The sequence below is a fragment of the Simochromis diagramma genome, unplaced genomic scaffold (assembly GCF_900408965.1).
Source record: "Simochromis diagramma unplaced genomic scaffold, fSimDia1.1 OVJJ01000387.1, whole genome shotgun sequence".
Classification (NCBI taxonomy): domain Eukaryota; kingdom Metazoa; phylum Chordata; class Actinopteri; order Cichliformes; family Cichlidae; genus Simochromis; species Simochromis diagramma.
The window spans coordinates 5,034,625-5,061,309 of NW_024387152.1; the positions used below are offsets into that span (position 1 = coordinate 5,034,625).

Genomic DNA, 26,685 nt, shown 5'->3' on the forward strand with positions numbered 1-26,685 from the left:
GCACAGCAGCATTTTTTTTTTTAAGTTGGATCTACAAACACAAGTGTTTCCTCCTTCTCCCGTTTTTCTTTTGATTTCTGTCTCACTCGCTGCGCCATTTCCTCCCTATCCACGCTCCTCTATTTTAAGGCAGAGCTCGGTCCGTCACTGCTTTCAGGCCAGATCATCTTTGCCTTTTCCCCACTCTCTGACCCCCATGCGTTAACTTGGATGAAAGTTAATGGGGCAGAATTAATCTCCACATAATGCAATTAAACTATACATCAACTATATTTCGCCCGTGTCCTTGGGGAAGTTGTCCAATTTAATGGACTCTTAAAATAAAAGTGATGTTTCAGTTTGCAAATGTGTTTTCATTTCTGAAGTTGACTTCAGTAAGACTGTTATTTTAAAATATGTTATTCCAAGTTTCATAAGGTGATGATATGAAATGCTTGAGGCTACTAATAGTGAGAAGAGTCATCAGATAAAAATTCAGGGTTAAATGCACTCATAATAAATGCACATTTCTAAGAAGTTATAAACAGATTTCTGTATATTTTGTTTAATATTTTGGATGACTTTCAGTATTTAAGTATCTTGTATGCATGACATATATACATGCTTTTTATACCTAATTTTCTAGTTCATTTTTATATCAGGAGCACAGTGATTTTAGAAAATTAGATTTCTCTGTCAGTCTGTCCTTTGGTACAGTCCCCTGCAAAATTCTGCAGGACTGGCTTATAGTGCAACCAAAACAGGAAGAGCATTGCCTCAGACTGCTTGTTTGTAGACACATAAATACACGAACATTTACAGATGCTGTAGGTTGCAGTGCAGAAGCACTTTTCCTGTTGTCAAATTTGCTATCGTTTGAAATAACCAGAAAAATAACATCCAGCTATTTTAAACATTTATTGGAAAGGAACACGTGCACTCAGAGTAGATGCAGTCATGTTAATTTAGTCCTTTTGCATGACCACAATAGAGCATTATTGTTGACAGAATGTTGTTTCATTAGTTTGCATGACATAATATATTTTGCTGTTTTCCAGATTAATTCATTTGTAACTAGCAAACTTGATGAAAAAATACATTAACACATGTTTTAGCGAGCATCAGTAAGTATGAAGGGAGAGGGAATCATTTCATAGACTGATTGAGTGACCTGAATTAGACTACTGATTAAGATGTCTTGAGCAATGGGTTGACTTGTGATTAATTTCTCTGCTCGACAGATCAGTACACATTAAATATATGCTAATGGAAAAACTTTAATTATCGGAATTATACATATTACATAGGAGATCTTTTCTTGTTGTCTTTGTGCAGGAGAAGCGTCTGCCCTGCGAGACTATGCAGCCAACACCATGAATGAATTTCTGGGAATGTTCGGTTATGATGACCAGCAGGTAAGGGATGAGCTGACCAAGAAGATCAGCTTTGAAAAGCTCAAAGCTGCTACCTCAGACCCCTCATCCCTCAGCAGCGAGGAGGCCTCACGGCGTGCCCGCTTCTCCAAGTACGAAGAGTACATTCGCAAGCTAAAAGCTGGAGAGACCCTACCTTGGCCCATGCACGCTTCCCCGCCTAAACCAGACGACCTCAACTCAAAACTGGCGCAAGATAAGAGCGCTACCATGCTCCAGACCTCTGGTTGTCTACCAGGAGCCGAGGCACAGATTTACCCCTCCAGCATGGACCACAAACAGCCAGTAGCACCTCAGCTGGGTAATTCTCAGCCAGCTAATCCCTCTCACATGCAGAACATGGCCTCCCGAGCGTCCAAGTATGACTTCTTTATTCAGAAGCTGAAGATGGGCGAGAGTTTACAGCAGCAGAATGGTAATGCTTACAAGAGACCCTCAAAGTACGACCTGGAGAACATCAAGTTTCTGCTCCCCTTCAAACCCGGTGAGGGCAACCCTGACATGGGCGGTTCCATCGCCTTTAAGACTGGCAAAGTGGGTCGCCCTTCAAAATATGACATCAGAACAATTCCGAAGCTAATGCCAGGAAACCCCGAGGCCTCACTGGTGCCCAGTGTCCTTCCTACGCCACCGGGGAACCCTGCAGCTCCCGGTGTCCCCGCTGTAGGCGCACCTGGAGCCAGCATAGCGCCAGGGCTTACAGTGGACCAGGCAGGCCACATAAGTTTCAACGCCTCTGACTACCTGAAGTCCAGCTTTTCCAAGACTGACTCCATCACCACTGGCACTGTGTCCTCTGTTAAGTGAGTGTCCTCAAACTTTATAAGTTATAGAAGCTGTAAAAAGAATTTGCAGAAAATGTTTCTGATTCACATGATGAGATTTGTGTTTCACAGGGGAACTAAGGCAACAAATTGTATATTTCTATTTGGGAGCCTTGAGCAACACAACAGAGGACCTTCTGCACCCAGTTAATTCTACAACTTTATGTCCTTAGTTAACAAAAGATGATAAAATATACAGAGTGTTGGATAAGAAATGATAGTAGTTACCCACTTGCATCTGATTTACAGTCTCCCAATTCCCTGGGAATTTGTTAAATGTGACTAAAATATTGTTTGACATATTGCATGTGTTATTTTGCACCAAAACAATCCATAACTCTGCTGAAATCTGCTAAAAACTTACATAGCCTGCCGCTGAATTTATCATTTTAAGTTTGCTGGTGGATACCGCCTTGTCTGCCTTGTACACTCTGAGTCTCTCTCAGTGGAACCCCTTTGGAGCTAATGTGAGGCTCACATACACTTAACTGCTACTGTGAGTCAGTTAGCCTCACGCAAAGGTAATTGCTACCTTCACAGCAGCCAACGGGAATGTAGTGTGAAATGGCGCATAGCGCCCAATAGATCCACGACATGATGAGTTGCGAAGGCGCATGAACTGTTTACTCGCTGTAGCACTCCGTGGAGACTGATTTAGCACAGTCATCGCAAAGTGACTGACTTCCTTCGTTTGGCTAGGGTGTAACAACTCTCCCTTTAATTACTTTGGAGCCATGACTAACCTCCCAGCGAGTCACAGGGGCCGACTCAACACTGCCTGACGAGTGCACTTTAAAGGAACCAAACGAGGGGTTTGGGGAGCTAACCTACAGTCGTGTGCTCTACCAGTAGGAAACAGCTCCCAGAGTCTGTTTGATTGGTTTTGACCTTGTCTCTAGTTAGTCAAGACCTATCAAAGACACTGTTCAAGAGCCCTCAGGCACCCCTCCCTCAGGTTTTGGCCTTTGTCAGGTTAGGGCTCAGTGAAGCTGCAGTCGTAGCTAACTGACCCAGTCTGGTGCTTGTATACAGGGAGGCGATGGGGTACTAGGGAAAATGTCTGGCAGTGTATCTTCCCCTCTGGGCCAGATTAACCTCAGGTCATCCCTGTGTGGAGCTGCTCACATGGAGCTAAATGCCACTTGCTGCGAGGGAGCAAACAGGACCAATGCTGTGTTATGACTGTTATTATACAGGCATTACTGCTGCCAGCTTCATAAAGGGAATCAAAACCAACACAGGTGACAAAAAAGGACCGTTCCTTGATTTCCCGCTTTAAAATTAATTCATTTGACTCGAAACCGACGCAGCGAACTTGATCCTGCGCAGTTAAATCCTCGGTGTTGCCTTACATATTTGTTTGTGTCCAGGCTGATCGGAGACGACTTGACATCAACATTAGAGCCCGAGCCCCTAGAGAGTATCCGAAAAGGCGTTTTCAGAGCTTTTTCTCCACGTGCCCATTATCCCGTTTTGCATATGAGCACTCACCAAAATACCCCCATAAAAGATTAATGTCCTTTTGCTCCTGCATTTTGCCTTTCATTGGTCGGAAGACCATGCATCAAAGTGTGTGTGCTTCCATCCTTGATTCATACTTCGCACGAAAACGCTGTTATGCCACAGGAAAATGTATATTGATAGTCCAAAGTTTGGGAGCGGCTTGTAAGTAAATATTGTGTCAGTTTGTTTTTATTAACAACAGGCAGCCCAACCTCACCATTAATCCTGTCTCCTTTGTGTTTGCTCTTGCATTAGGAATGGTCTGCCACCAGATAAACCCGCCAGCGACGACATCAACCTCTACCAGAAATATATTGCCAGGTATGCAAATCCCTCAATGTGCTGCACCAATGAAAAAAACGCACTGAAAACAGAGGCAACGCTTTTTTTTATTATCCACCTATGGTGCATTTTATTCAGTGGTATGAGAATGTCTGTGTGCAGTAAATTAATTAAGAAAAGACTCAAATTTATGTGCTGAGTGGAATCTGAAGGATGAGGGGGTAATGAAAGAGAAATGGCTTGATGATAGCTTACTGGAACTGGCTGAATAAATGCTCACAGTGTGTAAAGCACTAAAACATTAAGAAGAACATAATCCTCGTGCAACTTTGTATTATTAGCTGCGACTGACGTTGAGAGGATATGAGATGAGGCCGCGTTCTTCTCGAGGTTCTGCAGTTTATTGTTGAAAACGCGAGGAAGCGACTGATCTAAAAACTCAGTCATTCACACCAAGAGAGACAAAAGCATCAGGGGAAGCGGGCGGGAGGGTGGGTATCTTATGTTTCAGTGGACACGGAACAATGTCCTCCCAATCTGGATTCATCTTGAGCCGACACTAGAAAGGTGATTATCGCTTGTTTGTTTATTCCGTTTAAAAAGAAAGAAAAACAGCATTTGAAAAGCCAAAGTGGCTTTGGCGTTAATGATTACTTCTCCAAGCCATAACATGAAGGGCACAAATCAAAGCCTTGGCACTGACAGACACGCACATACACACATCCTCTTCTGCGCGCACACATGCACACACACACACAAAACCCCTTCCTTGGACTGATTACATTTTGCAAGAAGATTTAATTAAGGAATTTTTAATGAGGCTTCTGCTGGCACTGCCAAGAACTGTTTTGATATTTGCGCTGCATAATGCATAAAATTTGTCTAAACATCTCGGCAGTTGATGCACGGGGAGGTTGCAGATAAGCCCAGATACAGTTTCAATTTCCGTGTTGGGGTTGAGAAAAAAAAAAGGGAACGCAAAGAAGAGGAGGGAGGAAAGAAAAAAAAATGGAAAAGGAGGGCTCATAAAAAGGGCAAATGTAGTACCGAGAGGGGAGGTAGAAGCAGGGGAGTGTCCTCTTTAGAGCCAAGGCTAATGAGTGCACAGCAACACTAAAAAGCAGCTTTGTAAATGCGTTTGTATCCACGTGTGTCGCGAAAGAGAGGAGGGGGGGGGGCGGGTGAAAAAAAAAGTTCATCTCTCCACCACGCTACAGTTTGATGATTTAAAGAGCTTTCGTGGTAGTGTTTAGTTGCAGTTTTCACTCTTTAAATGCTTTCATGCACCAACCATTGCCTCGGCACTTTGATCTGTGTATCTCTATTGTAACTGGAGATGCGCTGCAATCTCTGTATCGTGGCGATATTAATATTTAATCTGCTGCTGAATAGCAGAGGCCCATTAGGCCCCCTGACGCGGCAAGTGGGAATTGTCCAGAGGCAAAGTGATACAGCTGGGCACTGAGCAGAGGGGTGGGCCATAGTCTCAGGGGGATGAGGGGGGGGCTTTGTGTGTTCATCGGTGTGAGCGTGCATGTGCGTGTGTGTGAAAGATATAGTATAGAAAAACATTTATAGTTTGGCCATATGTTGCCTAGTTTGTCTTCTGGTTCTGCTTTGAGCTCTTTTAAAAGAGCCATCAGACCTTTCCAAAAGCCGCTGTCTTTCTCCGTCACTGTTTTCCAGCCTCACACGCACGAACGCGCTGCCAACTTAAAAACAGTAGTGGATACGCCGTTCAATTAACTTAATGAACTCAGCAAAGTGATCTGTAAATGCAGCTCTGGGATAATCCTAACAAGGAAAAAACAGAGAGAGAGATGGAAAAAATATTACTTAGCCTCCTTTTCCCCCTCTCCTCTGCACTAACAGATGGAGTTCTTGGCAGAGGCAGCGCAAATGTTTATTTGTGTGTTTTCACTGGTAATTGGAGGATTTTAACAGTCATCATCGTCAGGCTTATAATCACCACCGTAAAAGTGGCTGTACTGTGGCAAGTAGCTGCCTTTTCTTTCTCTTTTTTTTTCAATGTAGAACCAGACTAATATCTGGTTTCTGCACTCCAGATAAAAGAAAGCGAAAGGGTTTTGAAGAGGGCAAAGTAGACAGAGCCTTTCCTGCTCCTCAGGGTACCTGACCCTTTATCTTACAGAGCAAGAGTGTGGTTAACCTGAAAGAACTGTGCATTGATTTGACAAGCTTTCTCACAGCAATGAGAAATAAAGTAGTCATGGGGCTCTTGGTGATTGAGCGGCTGTGTGTATGTCTGTGAAGGAAAAGGCTTTCGGTGTAATAAGGGTCTCTTACGGCTGCTTTAGAAATAAATGGAGATAATTTGGCTGAAATTGGTGTGACAGACGGGTAAATTGTTGCAAGCAGAAGTCAGTTTGAAGGTTTGAGCTGCGTTACCTTGAAGGTGAAATTGCGACATGAGCCTTTGAAAGCTTCACCGCCTGTGTTATTTGGTTCTGTTTCAGGTGTTTTATAATAATTTCTTCATTAATTATTCTTGATTCGCTGCCGATCTTTCTTTCTTTTTCTTTTTCTTTTTTTTGAATTGAACCGACCTCTTTGGAAGCTTCAGCTTTTTCCTCCTGATGTGTCCCCAGGTTTTGTTGTCACTGCTTCGTGTGGCTCTTAAAATGTGTCCTATAATTTGGTTTCAGGTTCTCTGGAAGTCAACACTGTGGACACGTGCACTGTGCCTACCAGTACAGAGAGCATTATCACTGTATGGACCCTGACTGTAACTACCAGGTGAGCGTGAGTACCTAATCTCTTATACACATTAAACATTGCTCAAGCATTCACAGCTATTCACAGCTTAGAAAAGGTCATTTTGTTCACGGGGCCACCATCACTGGTCGAAACCAACTAGTGATGGTAAACTGCACTGACTATCATAGCACTGTTAGATGCTGGTCTCCAGTTTACCAAACAGCCTATGGGTATTTGTATCTACCCAGTTTTCAGGCATCTTTCGGCACAGTTGACCTTTTATTACAAAGGTTAATTGTAAGTATCCTTAAATATGGCCCCTTTTTTAAAAATCTATTTGTTCTTTGTTTTTCTTTTTCTGAAGACACTGCCACCGTAAGGGGCCTGGCTTTAATCCACTTTCACGGTATTAATCTTGCCCTGGTCCCATGAGGTGTCATGTATGGCACAGGAAGGAGAAAGAAAACAACACAAAGCAGATCACGATACAGGCCTCGTGTTTGCTGTAGCATATGGCCCAGAAGAGTTAGACAAACACGGGTAGATTTGTCAAAAGATGTAGAAAAAAATCCACGCGCAGCTAGAGCCGTGTGTATTTTCCTTCCTTTCTTAACAAGTTTCTGAATTAAGCCATCTTCAGATGTAATCTACAGTCTGCTCCCGATCAAGAGAGATTACAGCTTGATAAATATTGTTTATGTGGTGAAAAGCATTACAGATCTAAGCTTTCATTTTCTGCTTGAATCCCACTTCACAGTCTGATGAGACACATTCTTGGAGGAATACAAAGGAAAATCATTTCATGTCATTATTTAGAGTGTTAGTTCAGGTTATCATGGCAATTTCCACGGTCAGGTCCACATTTCTCTGTTGCTACTGCGTCGCATGGAAACACAGATATGCTTTGGAAGCCAGTTCCCAGGATGTCAATACTGAAAAAAACAGGCAGGCAGTGATGAGCAGCCCCCTTTCAAAGCGATAACTCATGAAATGTTACATGACACACACTCCTGGAATATTATCCCACTGCCAGCCTCTGGGCGATTGGCTGAGTCTTAACATTCTCCTTTCATGGGCTTGTACATGGGAGAGAGTGTGCATCTTGCCACACTAGTGGGAATCCTAAAATAAATGTAGCAAGTGGCTCCCAACCTTCATCACCACTCAACTGAAAATGAGATCTTTTTCCCAGTCAGCTCTCTCCATGGCCTATTTTGGACGGCTTGATGGATCGAATGTACCATGACCACAGTTCAACCTGTCATCGTTAGATAACAGAAAAGTGCAGGCCTGAGATCTGTAAAAAAAATAAATAAAAATTAGCAAAAAGAGAAAATCTGAGACAATCATCAGCCAGATTACAGAAAAAATGTAATTTAGGTGTGTCAGAAATCTGCAGCGGGAAAACACCAACAACAGGGGAATGAACGGCTGTGAGATCTCGGCTTTTTACTTGTGTGCAAGTGGAACACATGACACAAAGCAATTACCCTACTTTGTACAGCAATTAGTTGCTCTTTAGAGTCGTTCTTTCTGATGTTTTTCCCTCAACTGGAGATAAATATGGATAGAAGACAGAACTGTCTCATTGATTTAAGCTTCTCCTGTTACAGTTTCTGTAACATCAGCTTAAACCCAATTACAGCAGATTTGGTTGCTGCAGGTCTCCGTGGAGTGACTTTTCTGTTTTACCCCCTTCCAGGCTCCTGAGTATGGGAGGGATTTTTTTCTTTATAAGAAAAAAAATTATTTATTTAGTAATTTTACAAGGCGGGTGTCTTTGCATATTCATTTATATTTACAGGCGAAACCTGCACCAAAAGTGAGTGTTAATGCTTTAATTAAAAAGGGAATCATATCTCAGCGAATTGAAAGGGAAACTGTTTTTTGGTTCACTTGTTTGTTTGTTTGTTTTTATTGTCTTCTGTTTTCCCCTGTGCACGTCTGAGAAACCATCTGCATGGAACAGAATTTTTCCAGACACAAAAACATCAGAACTGTTATCTTGCATGTCAATTGATTCGTCTTAATTTCTAAAAAAAAAAAAAAAAAAAGTGTTGGAAGGCAGGGAAAAAAACCCCCAGAAACAAAGAGTGTATGGGGAACATACTTTATGTTCCATGTGGAAGCATCTGCATTCAGAGAGTCCCGGGGCCTTTAAGCGCTGCATTTGGATAGAGCGCAACTTTGAGATATGCAAAGTAAATTAATAACCACAGAATGCATCATGTTTAAAGACGTCCTGTCCCTCTATATTGCCGTGCGCACATCCCTCCCCAACTGCCAATTGGCTCCTGCATGTTGCAGCTGCTGCTTCTACAGAGATAAAGTGACTTGTTGCTGATTCTGTGACTGGTTTAAATAAACACCAACCTGTTGCCGTACACCCCCACCCCCCTCCCCTTTTTGCAGAGGTTTACCAGTAAGCAGGATGTAATCAGGCACTACAACATGCACAAGAAGAGGGACAACTCCTTGCAGCATGGCTTCATGCGCTTCAGCCCTCTGGACGACTGCAGCGTCTACTACCATGGCTGCCACCTCAATGGAAAAAGCACCCATTACCACTGCATGCAGGTACACTACACAGACTCGCGTCTCCTCTTCCACCTACACACATACCCACAAAATGAACCCACGAAAGCACATGCACAAACACGGAAACAAATATGCAATTATGGTTCCACATGTTTAAGCATTACATATGGAGCAAAACAACCACTGCTCACTCTGTTAAAGAGCACCAAATATAGATAAATGCAGGTAAATTTACAATTCGTAATTCAAATTATATTGCAGAGACACCACATGCTGTCCATAAAAGAGTGTAAAAGGCACCGTTTAAAAGCACTGGTTTTGTCCAGTGCCTTTAAACAGCCTTTTAGGAGCAGTGACATCATTTTGTTTAAAACAGGTTAAGTCAGGCAAAAATGAGCAACTCTGTATAAATTACGGCCAACTTTGGAAAATCAGGCCACTTGCGATACGCACGACTTCAGGGTGTTTCAGAGTCACTCGGCTTACCTACATATTTGTGAAGTGGAAACTCACTTTTTCCATTTATACCAGAGTGTCTTCGTAGAGCAGTTTGCAAAACGTGTCCTCGGCTAAATAAAAGAAAACTGAAAAAAAAGGGTGAATATGAGTGAGGCTGCTTGTGCTTTCCCCATCTTTTTACTCTCTCACTCCTTAATTGGCATGGCTAAAATTCAGTTAGGTGTTTATATAAACTATACATTTTTCATCTTTTAGTACCAAGCAGCCAGTTGAAGATTATTCCCCCTCTGGATTTGTTTAATTTTTTTCTACATCTGCTTATTTTCAATGTCATTGTGCCGAGAGCTTCTCACCAGCAGGGCAGCGGTGCAGCGCAGGATGGCTTGAGATATATTCTTTTTTAAACCCCTGTAACAGCGTAATTGTTATTAGGACATTTCAGCCCTTGTTTTAACAGTCCCTGAGAACCTGCAGATGTTGGCATCGGCTCTCTTGATTTAAGGGGGAAAAGAACCGAGAGGAATTTTTTTCATTGTTTGACTCAATATGGAGAAGTTGCCCGGTTTGCGCGGGTGAAAAGTGCCACAGATGATATACAATTGCTGCTTTTAATTCAAACATTACCTGTTTTTTCCCCCCCTTTGTTGGCTCTGAGGGCTCATGTGTACCAGAGCATTTTAAACTAAAGACTTAAGACAGTCATCTTACTCCTGTCTACCCCCTCCGCTACTGAAATCTGTTCTCAGAGTTACAGTAAGTTTGTGGCGACTCACCGTTACTCTCCAAATATGAATTTCATTTTCTAAAAGGCTGCTTTGCCAGGAAGGTACTGTACTTTCAGCAGCCTTCTGCGGCCACTGTCTCTTTCAGTCACCTCCTTTTTTTTTTTACTTTCCAATTGTCACGATGGCAAGATTGTTTCCAATTCACAGGTTTGAGATGAAACTTGTAATGCTCTGGTGTTGCCACAAATTAAATCTTGAATGTGAGAAAACATCCTTCTTCTACCCATTTCTAGGCCACTAGCATTTTCTTAACCACAATGAGATCCCTCCTCTACATCTACTACAGTATATCTGATCTTTTATAGCATTTTACAAACCATTCTTGCAAACTGAAACTCATGCATGCTTTGGGCCCAGATCTTGTTTTCGATTACCATGCTCTGACTCTGCTTTTGCAGGTGGGCTGCAGCAAGGTGTACACCAGCACCTCCGATGTCATGACCCATGAAAACTTCCATAAAAAGAACGCCCAGCTGATCAACGATGGCTTCCAGAGGTTTCGCGCGACTGAGGACTGTGGCACGGTCGGATGTCAGTTCTACGGGCAGAAGACGACACACTTCCACTGCAGGTGGATTGACCTAATGTGGTTTCTCCTCGAGATTTTTTTTTTACTGTATTAAAACCGACTTTTGGCAAATATTGTTTAAAACAAAAAAAGATTCATAAATTAAAATGGATCAACTCAAATTTTATAGCATTGTGACTTGCATGTGACAAAAATCATTAGAGCACTTTGAATAAAAAAAATAAAAAACTTTTATTATTTCATCATCACCTCCCAAGAATTTAAACCTCCACCAGGTTGGAGGTGGTGATGTGTCACTGAACCGCACCACTTATTATTCCACTTCACTGTAAAGTATTTCAATCACGTGGATCCCCTCCATGAATCCACACCTGATCACATTATCCCGTTTGCTTTTCAGGCGCCCGGGCTGCACCTTCACCTTCAAGAACAAGTGTGACATTGAGAAGCACAAGAGCTACCACATCAAGGACGATGCTTATGCCAAAGATGGCTTCAAGAAGTTCTATAAGTATGAGGAATGCAAGTACGAGGGCTGTGTCTACAGCAAAGCCACCAACCACTTCCATTGTATCCGCTCCGGCTGCGGCTTCACCTTTACCTCCACCAGCCAGATGACCTCCCACAAGCGCAAGCACGAACGTAGACACATTCGCTCTTCTGGTGTCATGGGCCTCTCTTCCACCTTCCTGGCACCAAAGGATGAGCCCGAGGAATCCAGCAACGACGACCTAATGGACTTCTCGGCCATTAGCAGCAAGAACTCCAGCCTGAGTGCCTCACCCACGACCCAGCAGTCCACTACTGTACCACACCTCTTGAGCACGCCCATCACTGCTGTCTCCTCCTCATCCACATCGGGCCACGCCCTCAAGCCGACCCCCTCGCTGCCCAGTGCGGGCCAGCGTATGTCCACCCTGCTGTCTCAGACCTTGCCCAGCAACATACCGGTGGCCCTTGCTCTTTCCAACAGCACCTTGGCCACCTCCAACCCGTTCTTCCCCCTTATGTCCAGGCTGCCTCTCCAGCCACCTCCTCAAGCTGCTGGCCTGATATCCGCTGTGTCTTCAGGGGCCCACTCCATGCCCACCGACTCACTCACCCAAGGCTGCTCCACAGTCGGGGCGGATGGAGCCATGCCATCTACCCCAACCTCCTTTGCCACCTCCTCCATTATGGAGAAGATCTCTGCAAGCAAGGGTCTGATTTCACCCATGATGGCCAGACTGGCGGCTGCTGCACTCAAGCCATCCGGCAGCCCAGACACAGGTCAGTGAGTGAACAGCCAAGTTTATCTCATATATTAATGATGGATAACATAATGTGAATATAAAAAATTCAAAAGAAAACTTTTGAGCTACATCCAAATCCACATGTTTATGATAAGCTGCATGCTTTTTCGCTCTTTGTGGACAGAGCAAAGAGAGAGCACTCAGAGGTCATCTCTCTAACTAGCCTAGAGCGGTGAGAAGGGCAGAAAACCCTCTGCTTTCAAGCTTAAAGGGACATTCCGGAGGCATGGTCCTCTGCTCTCGGCTTGTTATTGTGTTGATCGTTTGTTAGATACCCACAATCCATTTGGAGATAAATGCGCTGACAGGGGAGAGTAGAGCCTGTAAAAGTCTCTTATGATGTTCAGAGTGGGGGCTCCAGGGGGTTGTGTTGAACATGTTTCCTCATCATTGGTCTCTTATCTCTGTCTGCGCCCGTTCCAAGCAAATGGAGGTGGAATGAAATTAAGTTCAGAAATTGCGAGAACAAAAAAAAATAATTTTTTTTTTCGTATCCTCTATGAAAACTGATAAAAAGAAAAAACAGAAATCACTCAGGCAGAAATGACTCAATGCAGCAGAGCTAAGAAACAGGCTTTTCTTTTTTCTTTTTTTTTCACCGATGCAAGAACTCAGTCACAGATGCAGTCATCGGCAACGACGCACACTTTTTGAATTTCTGGAAACCTTCTGTTTCCACAAAAACATGTCACCCATAAATTTCAGAGGTAATTGGCTTGTCCATGTTTATCACATTGCTCTAAACAAAGCCTCTGAATGAAAATGAAGTTAAAGTCTTCAATTGATAATGCACTGCAAGCGCATGGTCTCGCATTCAGTTGCAGTGCGTCCTCCTGCGCTCAGCCTGAGCAGGTGGGGTACGGATTGTAAATGGGACTGCTCCGGATGTTGGGACTGGGAAGGATTACAATTCCTGGTGGTACTCCTGGAGCAGGACAGGCCCTGGGAGAGAGCTGGGGCAGCTGCTCCGAGGAGCCGAGCTGAGCCCGGGCTGTCAGACTGAGCTCCACCTCTGGGCTTCCAGCAGGTAGTCTGGGCCTCCACAGATGGTGCCATCACCACCCCTCTCGATGGCTCACTTAGTTACAGCGTAGATCTCTTTACTGAAAAACAAGTTATTTTAAATAAGCTCTCCTATTTTAATCGCGCACATTTTCATAAAAGTTTTAGCGCAGACACAGGATGGGGGGTTTGCTGTGTGGTTTTGTTTCTCATATTTGCTTCATAAAATGTGTGAACAGGACATTTGGGGCTAAAATGAGGAGGAAGTGGTTTGTGCTTCTCTGTCAAAAAGGTGTGAGAAAAGTCACTGTGTTTGTGGCTATTTTTCTCAGTGTTTATTTTTTCTTCGGGTTGTGAAACTTCGCCTCTTTTGCGGTGAATTGTGCATTTTTCCTGTTTCTGCCTTCAGTATTTTCTCAGCTTTTCTTTTCTTTTTTCTTTTTTTTTTTTCATTAATGTTCCGCTCTAATTTACCCCTAAGTGTTTTTCCCAGAGATTCAAGCATCTGAAGGGTTTACTAATTAGACACACAGTACAAATGATCTTTCACAAGCTCTGTATCTTATCCGGAGTAATTACATGGTGGTACATTATTCCTGGATAATTTCCAGAAAGAAGCTGCTTTGAGTCAAACTCATTTGTTCTCTCTCTGCTCGCAAAGTGCATGCAAAAAAATAAATAAATTTAAAACAATCACGATGTGCTTTGCAGTGAGATTGTTTTGTACTGTGATCTACCTTGAGCAGTCAGCTTATCTTCTGATTGTATTAAAAATATACTTTACTCAGCGTGGCGATCATGTGTGGATCATGCAGTGAGTGGCTGCTCTTGATATAATGTGCTCTCATTTTGTCTGAGAGATGATTTAATTGTCAATGACAAGGCAGGATTTGTCTGGCTAGTTAATTTTGGGCATACTCTTATCAAGTTTGGGGGGGGGGGGCAGGGAAGGAAAGCTGGACAGAGACTTGGTAAGCATTCAGTGACCTCAAACCAGCCGCAAAATCGTTTGACTACTGTTTTCCTTTAGCCCCACCCATGCCCCACCCCCAGCCCCTCCAACCTCAGCCATTGTCAAACTGAACTGACACTGACACTTCCCCATCTCCCAGCTTTCAGCTGACAAGGCCCAAGACTGGCTTTTCCACTTGTATTCTGCCTGATATGTCTCTGGGTCATCTTGTAGCGGAGGGAGGTGGTGGTGTGGGCGGGGAGGGAACTCTGGTTGGTTTCCCCTCTTACGTTGGCTGGTCTTGTTTTCTCTGTAGCAAGTAAAAGGAGAGGATCCCCATCAGGCTCAGGGCCAAGGGCACACACTTGGTTGCCCATGACCTTGCCTGTCACAATCCCTCAACACCAGCCCTAATTTTTAAACAACAGATTTCTCACCAAACCAGTCGTGGCTGCTGGTGCACTCCAGTTTTAGTGTCTCAGAGGCTACGCTGGGGCTCCCACCCCCTCCCACTCACATATATATTTTAAAATAAACGACCACTTATTGTCAACCAAAAGCTCTGCTTTCCCTGTATAGCCCCGGGATAAATTAATATTTCAATCCCGCGGGATTGGGAAAGAGGGGGGCCAGAATTCACCTTCCTGTCAGCGTTTTTACCTCAGGTCATCCCCTGGTGTTTATTTATTTCAATTCAGCGCTCCTGTCCTCACTCACAGCATTCACTGAATACCTATTTGGAGGCGAATGTGATCGAGGGGTCACGCTATTTGAACCAATCTGATTGGCTGTCAGCTCCAATCTGACCGACATAGCACCCGTGTTCCTTGTGGGTACGCTCAGTGGCACTGGCTGCCGCCCGTTGTCAGGCCAACAAGGAGCCTGGGAAGGTGGGAAGGGAGGGGGTGGCCAATCTGAGACTGCCACTTTCCCTCAGCATTAGCATCTCACTTAATGACCAGTTAAGAGGCAGCCTGGCAAATGAGTTGTGACAAGTGCTGCAGAAAAAGGAGTCTTTTTCCCCCATATCTCCCGCCTCTCAATCACCATTTAAAAGGCTTGACGGCCTGACATAATTTTGCAATAATTATCACTCGGAGTATTCTTTTCGGGCCAGGACAGGAGTCAGATTGGATCTTGTCATAGAGTAATAATGCTGACCAACAATAACTTTGTTGTCTCTTCTCTCATCTGCATCTCTGACTTGATCCTCAGGGAATGGGCAGCCGGCATCAGCCAGCCAGTTCAATCTGGTTCAAGTGAAGCAGGAGCCAGTGGACGCCAACTCCGGCGCTTCCCAAGACTCCACACAGGAGCACAGCCTGGACCTGAGCAAGAAAGACCAGAGGTACAGATGGTAAACTGATGGTTAATTCAAAGTGAAGGATGGTTAATTAGTGTTTCTTTAACCAATTCAGCCTTATTATTGGCAAAATAACCCCCCCACAAAAAAGAACATCCAGCTTCTCTGAATGATAGATGATGTCTACTAGTTTGGCAGCTCTGGTTATATACAAAATATTTAATTTATATAAATGTGCATACAATTAGAAAATCCTCCACATATTTCTCCATTTATTTATTTTGCGTGTGAGTGAGAGAGAGGGATGTTTACATAAACCTTCAACTCCAATCTTCCCTCCAACCCACACCAGATCTTATTTCTTAAGAAGACAGCATTTTTCTTCTTCATTATACAGGCACACCTTGCGTGATAAATAGTAATATTTACTGTTCTCATGCAAATCTTGACTAAACATTGTTCATTTTCCTTGTTCCAGTAATGAATCAAACGGACACCCTGTACCAGGGAATACATCTCTTTTATCCTCGCTTATGAATAAGGTAAGATCCATCCATCAAACGCCTTTCATCCCAAGACAAATTAGCGGGACACGAAGGGGCCTGTTTGTTTTTTAATGTTTCACGGCTAATAAGATGAGTTTGTATCATTTAAATTTTCCAGCCATTTTTCATAGAGTGTAATTTTCGCTGCACCTCTCACAAATTAATACAATGAAGCAGTAGCTGGGTGCCATGCCAGATATATAGAGATGTTTGTTTTTTGATGAGCTGTTTTGAACTCGCCGTCCAATTTTTCCTCCTCCTTTATACGTTTTCTTCCCCCTGCCTCACTCTACATTTATTCATAGGGTTTATAAATTATTTGATTAAAAAGTCAGCGCAGGGGGAAAAAAAAGAAAAGCAGGAAGGCGCTGCCCTCATTTTTTAACAAGTCTAAATGTTAGCGTATGGAAATTTAAATCTGTATGGTTTTTTTTGTGAAGATTAAAATGGACATTGTCTTAGTCATATATCTTATCTGACTCGTACAAATATGCCAGGTGGTTTCCATCATGTTGATGATGTCATGGCAGATCAGCCACCATTTATTTACTCTCTCCAACTGATCATGACTTCCTCCACTCCTTACCCCCCTGCAAGCTTCGCCGCCTCCGTGCACCTAAGTGCACGTCATGGTTTTAACCTCTCTCGAGGACACCTTACACGACTTCACATTTGCAGTCGTTGCGCCCAAACGGCGGAGACGAGCTGCTGTCTAGCAACTCAGCTGTTGTCGTGTCAGCTTTTTGTTGGTTTTCACATTTGCAGTCGTTGCGCCCAAACGGCGGAGACGAGCTGCTGTCTAGCAACTCAGCTGTTGTCGTGTCAGCTTTTTGTTGGTTTGCTGCAAGCCACCACATTACATAAAAGGGTTAACAGTAGCTCCCAGAGGATGCTTGGCAAACATGCTTGGCCTGCACTCAAGCAAAAGCCCGGATGTTTGTAAATCTGGCTGCCCTTTTTAGCTTCGCCAAACCATGCATGCATGTGTGTGTGTGTGTGTGTGTGTGTGTAAGAGAGAGAAAGAGAATTCATTCTCATACTCTCACTAACATACGAAAGTGCCCAGCTAACCCAGCGCCTGGTGGTTTTTGTGCTGTTTTTTTTGTAGATGTCACAGGTGAACCCTGCCCTCTTCAATGCAATGAACCTGAAGACAGAGCTAGAGGCAGGTGAGGGTGGTGACACCTCGGAGGCAGGACAGTATCTCAGCAAAGTGCTGAAGAGGCCCCTGGCAGAAAAAGCCAACGAGATCTGGAGGACGTACCTCCGCAGGTATAAAAAACAACAACAACAACACACATACACAGGAAGCGCGTAGAGACACTGGATTCATTATGAGAGTGAGAAAACAGTCAGAGTGTTAAAAAGTAGCGCACGTCCTTGGAAGGTCTTTCCTGTAAATACTATTCCTCACATACTGTATCAGTGGAAACCCCCCCTCCAAAAAAAAAAAAAAAAAAATAGAGAACACGTTCTTGCAGGAATTGGAAATGACAGTGCGCTGGTTACAGTATGACGGACCGCAGACATTTACCGTCAGGTGAAGAGTTGAGCCAGGTGTCCTCATAGGTTGCGTTTTCCTTAAGCAGCAGTAAATTTACAGTCTTTCTTATCTGTCTCTGTTAAGGTTTGACACGGATGACTTCTGTGAAGCTCAGTGCGACTTCCTTCACAAAGTTCACTTTCACTGCTTGGTAGAGGACTGCGGTGCCCTCTTCAGCACTGTGGATGGGGCTATAAAACATGCTAAGTGAGTGTCACGCTACCCTCGCTCTCTGCATTTTAGTTTTTGGCTTTTATCGATCGGTATAAAAAAGAGCTTCCATCTTGTTTTTCAGCTTCCACCTCCGAGCCACCTTGAAAGTGAAGTCGGAGCCTTCGTTCGGTGAGGGCAAGGACTCCGGTGAGGGCGCCCAGCTGCAGCCCGTTGCCCCCGTCTCTATGGCCAACAACCCCTCCATAGATGTTGCACACCTCTCCTCCTCTGGCGGATACAGCTCTCCTCCCCCCTCCCTGCTGGCCTGGAAGCAGCTGACGGGCAGCATCCCTCAGATGCCAGCATCAATGCCCAACCTGCCATCCAGTTCCCCTCTAGCCACCACCTCTCTGGAGAATGCTAAGCCACAAGTCAAACCTGGTTTCCTGCAGTTCCAAGAAAAGTATGTGGAAACCTCTGGGTTTCGTACACAGCGCCCTGCTTTTCTTCTTACTTTCCACAAGTTGATTAAACGATATCTTCTCTGTTTTTTTCCTCCCCATGCAGTGATCCATGTTTGGCTACTGACTGTAAATACTCCAATAAGTTCCACTTCCACTGCTTGTTTGGAAATTGCAAGTATGTGTGCAAGACCTCTGGAAAGGCAGAATCCCATTGCTTGGACCACATCAACCCGAACAACAACCTGGTCAACGTCCGCGACCAGTTTTCCTACTACTCTCTTCAGTGTCTCTGTCCCAACCAGGTGAGTGTGGCTTGATAACTCAGCCAGGAGCTGAATCACCTACTGTCATCTCCCAGAGGTTTCTAAGCATGAAGTATGCTATCTATTAGACCAGTATTTGAGGTTATTTGACTCAAGGCTTTCACAACCACTGCTCGCCGTCTTCCATCTCTGCTGAGAAAGACAGTCGACTCACCCCAGTAATGCCTGTTTATATGTCAATGATGTCATTTTGACTGCCGCATTCTCCTCTCAGAAAAGGCCAATTTAGCTGATATTACCCAATAAATCATTGTCACTTGCACAGTAAACAAGGCTGTCTGGAATAGGGCAAAAATCAGGGGAATGCTTCGCAAATGAAACCTAAATGGCAGCCCCTGCCTGCTCTCATGAGCCCGTATTTGGAAAACCGTTTAAATGAATTCATTAATGTGTTGAAAATCACCCCTCTCACAAAAAGCCCCCCCTCCCTTCTCCTCCCCCCCCCCCTTTAGTCTGCATCTCCTGAACTGAGAAGATCTTATTTGGCCCGGTCCTTTGGGATCTGGGCCTTGCAAACAGATGGTGGTGTACAGACATGTTAGAGCGGAGGGGTGTTTGTGGGATGCCTGGAAATGCAAAGTAATTGTACCAAACAACCGGAGAGGAAAAGACTGCGAGGTGTTGATTATGTTTTTTTTCTTCTTCTTTTTTGGGAAGGAACTGTGTGTAGTCTCCGCTTAAACTTTGCACACAAAGAAGGATCAAATAAAAATTAATCAGCTCCTCTGGCTTTCAAACATTCACGACATTTGAGTCATGAAATTGGAAATTATGTGTCTCCACTGCAGCACTGCGAGTTCAGAATGAGGGGCCACTATCACTGTCTGCGGCCTGGCTGCTTCTTCGTCACTAACATCACCACCAAGCTGCCGTGGCACATCAAGAAGCATGAGAAGGCAGAGCGTCGCGCCGCTAATGGCTTCAAATATTTCACCAAGAGGGAGGAGTGCGGGAGGCTGGGTAAGGAAAAAACACTGGAAAAGAAAAAAAACTTCTGATCCTGTAAAAGTTTTGTGTCTCGCTGTCTCTGTCTTTGCCTCGCATCAAGCTGTGTCAACCTGAGCGGCTTTTAAAAAATACTTTGCCAGGAGAGATCTGAGGATTAAAGGTGTTACGTTGAGAAAGATGTAGCCTAATTTGTGTTGTCTGTTGCAAGAGGATATTCCCCGTGTTTACAAAGGGAGAGAGACCAGTGTTGGCAAACACAGTGTCATGCATTGCGAGAGGTTTAAGAAGCACGAAACAAGTCTGCCTCGTAGGTTTTTGTTGGCGCATTTTGCATATTCACGATGGCACCTCGAGTCCCAGATGTAGCCTTGCCCGTGCTATATGAGCAATAATGTCAAAGAGGGCAATCACATCCAGGTTGTTTTCCTCTTTCTTTTGCCCCTGTCAGAAATGAGCAATTAGGTTTGTGTTTGTTAATTATCTGGCTTGTCTGGTTTAGCCTGTTTGTGTTGTGAAGCTGCGCCTCACAGCCACCGCTGCCATCACACAGAAATGAATTAAAAGTGATCTGTTTTTTTCAGGCGGTTACACAAGCTTTTCAGAGCGCAGAAACAAAGCAAACAAAACCAGGCCCTAAACAGCTGTTTTTTGTCCCCAGCCTGATCTGCCAAGTGTATTGTTTGGGCTGGAGGGGAAAAAAAACAGAAAGGATTACCACTGCTAGCTCTCCAGTTATAAAGAATTGATGGGTTGCCAGTATCCATGGCAGCAACATTAAACTGAGCACCGCTGCTGATGTTACCTGGTTTCTGTCTCACAAAAGGCCCTCCCGTGTCACGGGGGGTTACTGTTATTTGCTCAACTTTGCGTGTTTAAAGCGTTGTGTGTGCAAAAGCTATTTGATGACACAGACATGTTTTTTTTCCTCTTAAAGTGGGTGCCATGGTTACTGACATGCTAGCACCTGCCCAGCATGTTACTCTTTCAATTATTTCTGCCTGCTTTTATATAATGGTATTTGATTAACAGGCACAAAACGGCACATTCATTTAATTTGAAATCATAAAGCAATTAGAGCTAGACCGGTTAAAACACTGGAAAAGAGCAGAAGAATATAGAACAGACGACACCACAGCGGAGAACAAAAGGGGGAAAAATGACAATGGAGATACTTTGAAAAATGAATTTAATATGGGAATAATTGTATATTTACTTTGGTTTGCAGGGGTGTGTGCATTATTGGCCCACAGAAAATGAGAATTTATTTATGTAAATTCCTAATTGAATAAAGCATGTCAGTGTAATAAAAGAGCTCCACAGGTTTAGTGCACAGAAGCCTTGACTTGCTCAGTATGACACCCGAGTGATCTAATATTCCTCCTACATGTACACTCCGAAACACTTTGAAACCCGATCCCTCTTTTGTCACAGCTATATCATGAAATTAAAAAAAAACCCTAAAAATATTTCACTTGGTGTTTGATGTATCGCGACGCCGTCACACTTATAATATTGCGTGTGGCGCGGGGAGCCTTTTTTTGGACGCCGCACTGGGAGCCAAAGATAAATTAAGCTCTTACTTTATTCTTTTTTTATCCTGCAGGTTGTAAGTATAACCAAGTCAACAGCCACTTCCACTGCATCCGCGAGGGTTGCCAGTTCTCCTTCCTCCTCAAACACCAGATGACCTCACACGCACGCAAGCACATGAGGCGGATGCTGGGGAAGAACTTTGATAGAGTCCCATCCCAGGTACAAGCACGCCAACGGCAACATGTGATACATTTTGAAAAGCGGTGTCATAAAAATACAGGCTAAACATCTCAACGGTCTGAAGCCTGTGTTGAATAGTTTACTCAAACATATTTTAACAAAGCACACACCCTTTTCCTGGGAGATTAAATAGTGAATAGACGTTCCCTTAACTACTCTACTACTACTATACTACATATTGTTGTTTTTGCTCATTTACACTGTAAAAAAGAGGAAGGGCTAGATATTGTTCAGCATTTGGGAAACTCATTTCTATTTTTTTTTAATAACACTGCATATCAGCTCACCGCGCTTACCTAAACACAGCATTGCACTACCAACTGGGCATATTATTATATCGGTCTTTCTTTTTTCACTAAACATTCAGAGATATACGGCACAGATCTTTTTTTCCTCCCATATTCACTTTGTTGTTCTGCTGATCTGCAGTTCTGCTTTTATTATTCTGCTAATTTCCCTCATGGGATTGATAAAGCATTTGTCTGTCTGTGTGTCTGTGTTTTTCATCTAAATTTTATGTTCTCAGAAACACACCATTGTTTGTGGTTTTTGCTGAAAGAAGATGAAAAAAAAGCTCCCCGTCCATTAAGGACTGCTCTTAAAATCTCCCAATATCATAAAATGAAGAGAAAAATAGGGATAATAATAGTTAAAGAAGGTTAAAAACAAATGTTAAGCAGCGGAAGTCCTTTCTCGTTTCGATTTTGTCTGTCTTTCGTTCTTTTTAAGGTCACGAATAACAACAGCTGTTAGCGTACTGGTGGTTACGCCGTCTTTGTAACTTGTGTACCTGGTTTTGTCGGGGTTTTTTCGTTGTATATCTATTTCTTTTTTAACATTCAGTTTCCTTTTTTCTGAGTCATATTCAAGGAAAGACTAACAAAGACGTGATGTTCTGTAAAAAAGAGAGTACCGCTCATATCCTGTCATACCAGTCAATAACAAATCACTCATGGCATTCTTTTGATGAAGTTTCTTTTACATGCAGTTTCCTCAGTTAACCTCTGCAGTAGGTGCGGGATGGAGCCTTTGTGGATATAAATGTGGATTTTCTAGTTCTGTTTAGGCTGTTTTTTTGTTTTGTCCTTCATATAATGACAAAAGTATGAAGTTCGTTCTTTCAAAAAATACTTCTGACGTCTTGAAATACTTGGTTGGATGCCAAGCGCCAACACCTGCGCTCATGACTCTTTATAACCCAAGATGTTTGTTTCGTAAGTCTTTGTGTGATAATTTTTTTATTTTATTTTGTTTTGTTTTCTAGATGATGTCACTCGGCCGCAGGGCGGATGAGATGCAGCAGCAGGCATCGGGTATGGTGCACGGGTCCATAACGATCCAGCCTGGCATCAGCTCCAACTTCTCCAACATCACGGATGAGAATGATGACTACATGGACTACATGGGTGCAGGAGGCAGCCCCTTGGGCCTCTCCTCCGAATCCTCCAACCAGGACCGAAGCTGCACCAGCACACCTGTGGGCAACGACAGCTCTCCGGCAGGTAAGCCCACGTGACTCAGACTCTGACACGTCAGCATGTACGGCCTTTAGCACAGTTTAGTCCACAGGTGTTGTCCACAAAGGTTTTCTACTCGTTGAACATCTCAGCCCACACGTCACCCAGAAAGCCAGCAACTCGTCATCTCATGCATCCTCCAATCACAACTCTGACTTGCAATCAATAGACACATTAGTTTTAATATATGTGGTTGATGACTATGCTATATTCTTATGTTGGGAGCTGCGGACGAGACAGTTTCCAGTTTGCCCGGTCATCCTCATAAAACCTCCATTTTGTACATCAGTGGTTTGAGATATTGCACTGTATGTAGCTTATTACATTTTCCTCTGGCCAGAGATCATCCCTGTGGCTTTATGTCTACTTTAGCACTTTTAGTGGTTGGAGTTTTGGGAGAAAGGAAATGAGAAACAGCCTCTTTTTCCTCAAACTTATTGAATAAACGGGTTCTCCTCTATATTTTTTCCTAAATCTTAGCCTGTCTCTGATTTTCACATTTCTCCATGTGTTGCCAGAAATATCCACTACTCTCATCGTTGTTGTTTTGGCTGGGTTACTTTGTCTTGAATGGGCCTCATTTTGTATCATTCTCTTATCTTTTATCTTTCCCTTTTTGCCTCCCATCCCTCTGTGTGTGCGTGTGTGTGTGTGTGCGTGTGTGTGTGTGTGCGCGATTTGGACCCCGTGTTTGTCTTTGTTCCCGTCTGTGTGTGTTTTCTCCCTCTTGCCTGTCCTTCACCCTCTCTGGTCAACCTGTCTCTCCAGGACAAGGCTGCCCCACCACCACTTCTGCTCCTACCACCCCTGCTGACACTAGCGCTACCCAGAATGCACCTCCTTCCTTCTCTCCTCCTCCTCCACCACGACCACCGCCACCTCCTCTTCCTCCTCCTCCTTCCGCTCTTCAGCCTGGCCTGCAGTCCCAGGCCCCATCCCTCTCTCCTGCTCTCCTCCGACCCCCTCTCCCCTCACTCCCATACCTCCTCTCTCCATCCTGTCTGTCATACTCTCTGCTCAGCGCCTCTCTGGGAGCCACTCGGAGTGTTGTCATGCCAACCAACACACCAGCTTTCAGCCCCATCATTGCCACTCCGTCTCCGGTTAAAAATGACGTCCCTATAGTGCAGGATGCTGCAGGTACTTATCCCCGGCGCAAACCAACACTGCAGCTGTCATTCTCAATTACTGAGTCCTGTGCAGCATTTAACTGTGTGATCCAGCCTTTCTCACTCTGCACTGTTGTTATGAAGAGACTGAAAAAAAAAAAAGCATGCAAAAAAGAGAACATTTGTGTTGAAATGCTGAAACTTGCATGCTTACTCTGTGGGTACAGTAACAGGAAAAAAAAAAAGTCTGCAATCACTTGACTTGCACCTTTGTGCGTAATTTCCCTTTTAGTATCACTAGGATTTAGCGAGAGACAGCAGTAAATTTGGCACCTGTTCTGTGAACCCTGGGCTCTGTTTAGCCTCCATTAACAAGGCTGCATCAGCAAGCTCTTATTTAATCTTGCCCCAAGTTTTATCGAGGCCCACTGCTTCCTGTCTTGCAGAACAGGGAGCACATCATTAGCAGTGACCTCAGGGTGTTGCAAAAAGGTGGGTGCCCCTCATAAAACAAACATGGAGATAAGAGGGTTGGTTAAAACTCCCAGCTCCGCCTTTCTTTGGAGGCCCGAGACACCCTGTAAAAGTGTCATGTCTTACAGTCAATCTATCATCCCCCCTCCTCCTCCTTCTTTAATCATTCTGGAAATTAGGGATTAAAAAAATAGTGGCTAGCTGTGCTTACTCAGCTGTGAACAACTTCTGGCTGAGCGGGGTCGGACATTAGGGTTTTAACCAGGACAGTCACTTGTTTGTAAGTCTGTGGACTTTGTTATTTTTTTCAGGATTATTTTTGTTAATGCCCTTATCTCTTGTTTTTAGGCAACACCATCTCCATTCCCACGGCCACTGGTGCAAAGAAGCGCTTCTGGATCATCGAGGACATGTCCCCGTTTGGCAAACGCCGAAAGACGGCATCGTCACGTAAGATGCTGGACGAGGGGATGATGCTGGACGGATTCCGGCGCTACGACCTCTACGAGAACTGCAAGGACTCCAGCTGCCAGTTTTCTCTAAAGGTCACCCACTACCACTGCACTCGTGAGAACTGTGGCTACAAGTTCTGCGGCCGCACCCACATGTACAAGCACGCCCAGCACCACGACCGCGTAGACAACCTGGTCCTGGACGACTTCAAGCGCTTCAAGTCTTCGCTCAGCTGCAACTTTCCTGACTGCCAGTTTTCAGGCAACAGCACCCACTTCCACTGTCTGCGCTGTGGTTTCCGCTGCACCGACAGCACCAAGGTGACGGCCCACCGCAAGCACCACGGCAAGCAAGACGTGATCAGCGCTGCTGGCTTCTGCCAGTTCAGCTCCAGCGTGGACTGCGAGGTTCCTGACTGCAAGTATAAGCTCAAGTGCTCACACTTCCACTGCACCTTCCCCGAGTGTAAGCACACAGTGGTTGGCATGTCCCAGATGGATTCCCACAAGAGAAAGCACGAGAAACAGGAGCGAGGCGAGATTCCGTCTGTGTCGCCGAAGCAGGAAGCGGCGCACCACCTGGGAGGAAATGTGGCGGCAGTCCCTCCATCCTCCATGGGTCTGTCTACTTCCTCACCCGGTGGCCTCCACGGTTTGTCCCACAACATCATCACCAGTACTCCCTCCATGATCTACCAGACAGGCGGCATTGCTTCTGACTATAACCACTCATACCCGCCATCCTCCATCAACTTAGACAGCTCCCTCAACCTGGGCACAGACACCAGCAGCTCACTGTTTTTCCTGAAGAACGCCGCCGGTCTGGGCCTCAGCGATTCCCTGGACCTCAGCAAGAAGATCCACCACGACGCAGCGCGATCAGCCCACAACCTCTCAACCCAGCTGGGCCTGCCGGCAGCTCAGGACGACACCACGGGAACATCCGGGGAGGCCGAAGATGACATGTCACCAGAGGAGGAGGTGCAGGCGGAGGAAGAGGACGAAGAAGAAGAGGAGGACGATGAGGAGGAAGAGGAGGCAGAGGATGATCTCAACACTGACTCAAACGATGATTCAATGGCGGAGCCTGACGGCGAAAAAGACAATGGCCAGAGTTTCGATGCTTCCGTTAACCACACTGATGCTTCCCAACTGGAAAAGCAAGAAGATGCTGACCCATAAAAAACAAAAACAAAAAAAAAAACACACAAAAAAACAAACGGAGTTTAAGAACTGCAGAAAAATTCTGTGTACTATGATTAAACGAAAAATGAAAGTGGCCTCATTTATCATGTCGAGAGACTTCGGACGACGACAAAAAAACAACGAGAGCGTGGCGAGAATGATGGCCCGAAACGATTTATTATGATGTTTACAAGATGACCAACATTATTAATTCAATTATGCATTAAAGGAAAAAAAAAGATTACGAATGGAGACACACAGAGTTAGGGCCCTGTTTCACACATGGGACAGCAATGTAAAGCATTTTACTACACATCAGTCTTTTTGTGTGCGTGCATGTTTGACTTTAATTTATTTTCATTTTTTCACTTTTTTTGTGTGTGGACAAAAAAGAAAAAAAAAACACGTTAGAAAAACAAAAACAAATCTCTCTATATAACTATATATGTAAGTGTGTGTGTGTGCGTGCGTGCGCGTGTGTGTGAAAGATAATATACAAAGGAAATTGCTGGCACAGGCGACATGAACTGCAGAGCCGTGGATACATAGAAAAAGGGACATGAATCACTAAGGGAAAAGGATGTGTTTCAAACGTTTGAT

The 26,685-nt window shown here is 44.4% G+C and overlaps 1 protein-coding gene across 9 annotated transcripts in view; it reads left to right on the forward strand.

Moving 5' to 3' along the window:
* casz1 (castor zinc finger 1) overlaps positions 1-26,313 on the forward strand; it is a 167,471-nt gene extending 141,158 nt beyond the window's left edge. For 4 of the 9 annotated variants that reach the window (XM_040047815.1, XM_040047816.1, XM_040047812.1 and 1 more), the window contains 17 exons: positions 1,315-2,215; positions 3,995-4,060; positions 6,688-6,784; positions 9,152-9,316; positions 10,920-11,092; positions 11,451-12,319; positions 15,512-15,644; positions 16,078-16,141; positions 17,253-17,416; positions 17,772-17,894; positions 17,983-18,303; positions 18,408-18,606; positions 19,416-19,587; positions 21,179-21,327; positions 22,613-22,850; positions 23,634-24,005; positions 24,797-26,313. In XM_040047815.1, the coding sequence (XP_039903749.1) occupies positions 1,315-2,215; positions 3,995-4,060; positions 6,688-6,784; positions 9,152-9,316; positions 10,920-11,092; positions 11,451-12,319; positions 15,512-15,644; positions 16,078-16,141; positions 17,253-17,416; positions 17,772-17,894; positions 17,983-18,303; positions 18,408-18,606; positions 19,416-19,587; positions 21,179-21,327; positions 22,613-22,850; positions 23,634-24,005; positions 24,797-26,082 (5,492 nt within the window). In that variant the 3' untranslated portion in view covers positions 26,083-26,313. The remainder of the gene's footprint in view (positions 1-1,314; positions 2,216-3,994; positions 4,061-6,687; positions 6,785-9,151; positions 9,317-10,919; positions 11,093-11,450; positions 12,320-15,511; positions 15,645-16,077; positions 16,142-17,252; positions 17,417-17,771; positions 17,895-17,982; positions 18,304-18,407; positions 18,607-19,415; positions 19,588-21,178; positions 21,328-22,612; positions 22,851-23,633; positions 24,006-24,796) is intronic. The other 5 variants (XM_040047814.1, XM_040047813.1, XM_040047811.1 and 2 more) reach the window with 4 other exon arrangements.
* The last annotated feature ends 372 nt before the right edge of the window (positions 26,314-26,685 follow it).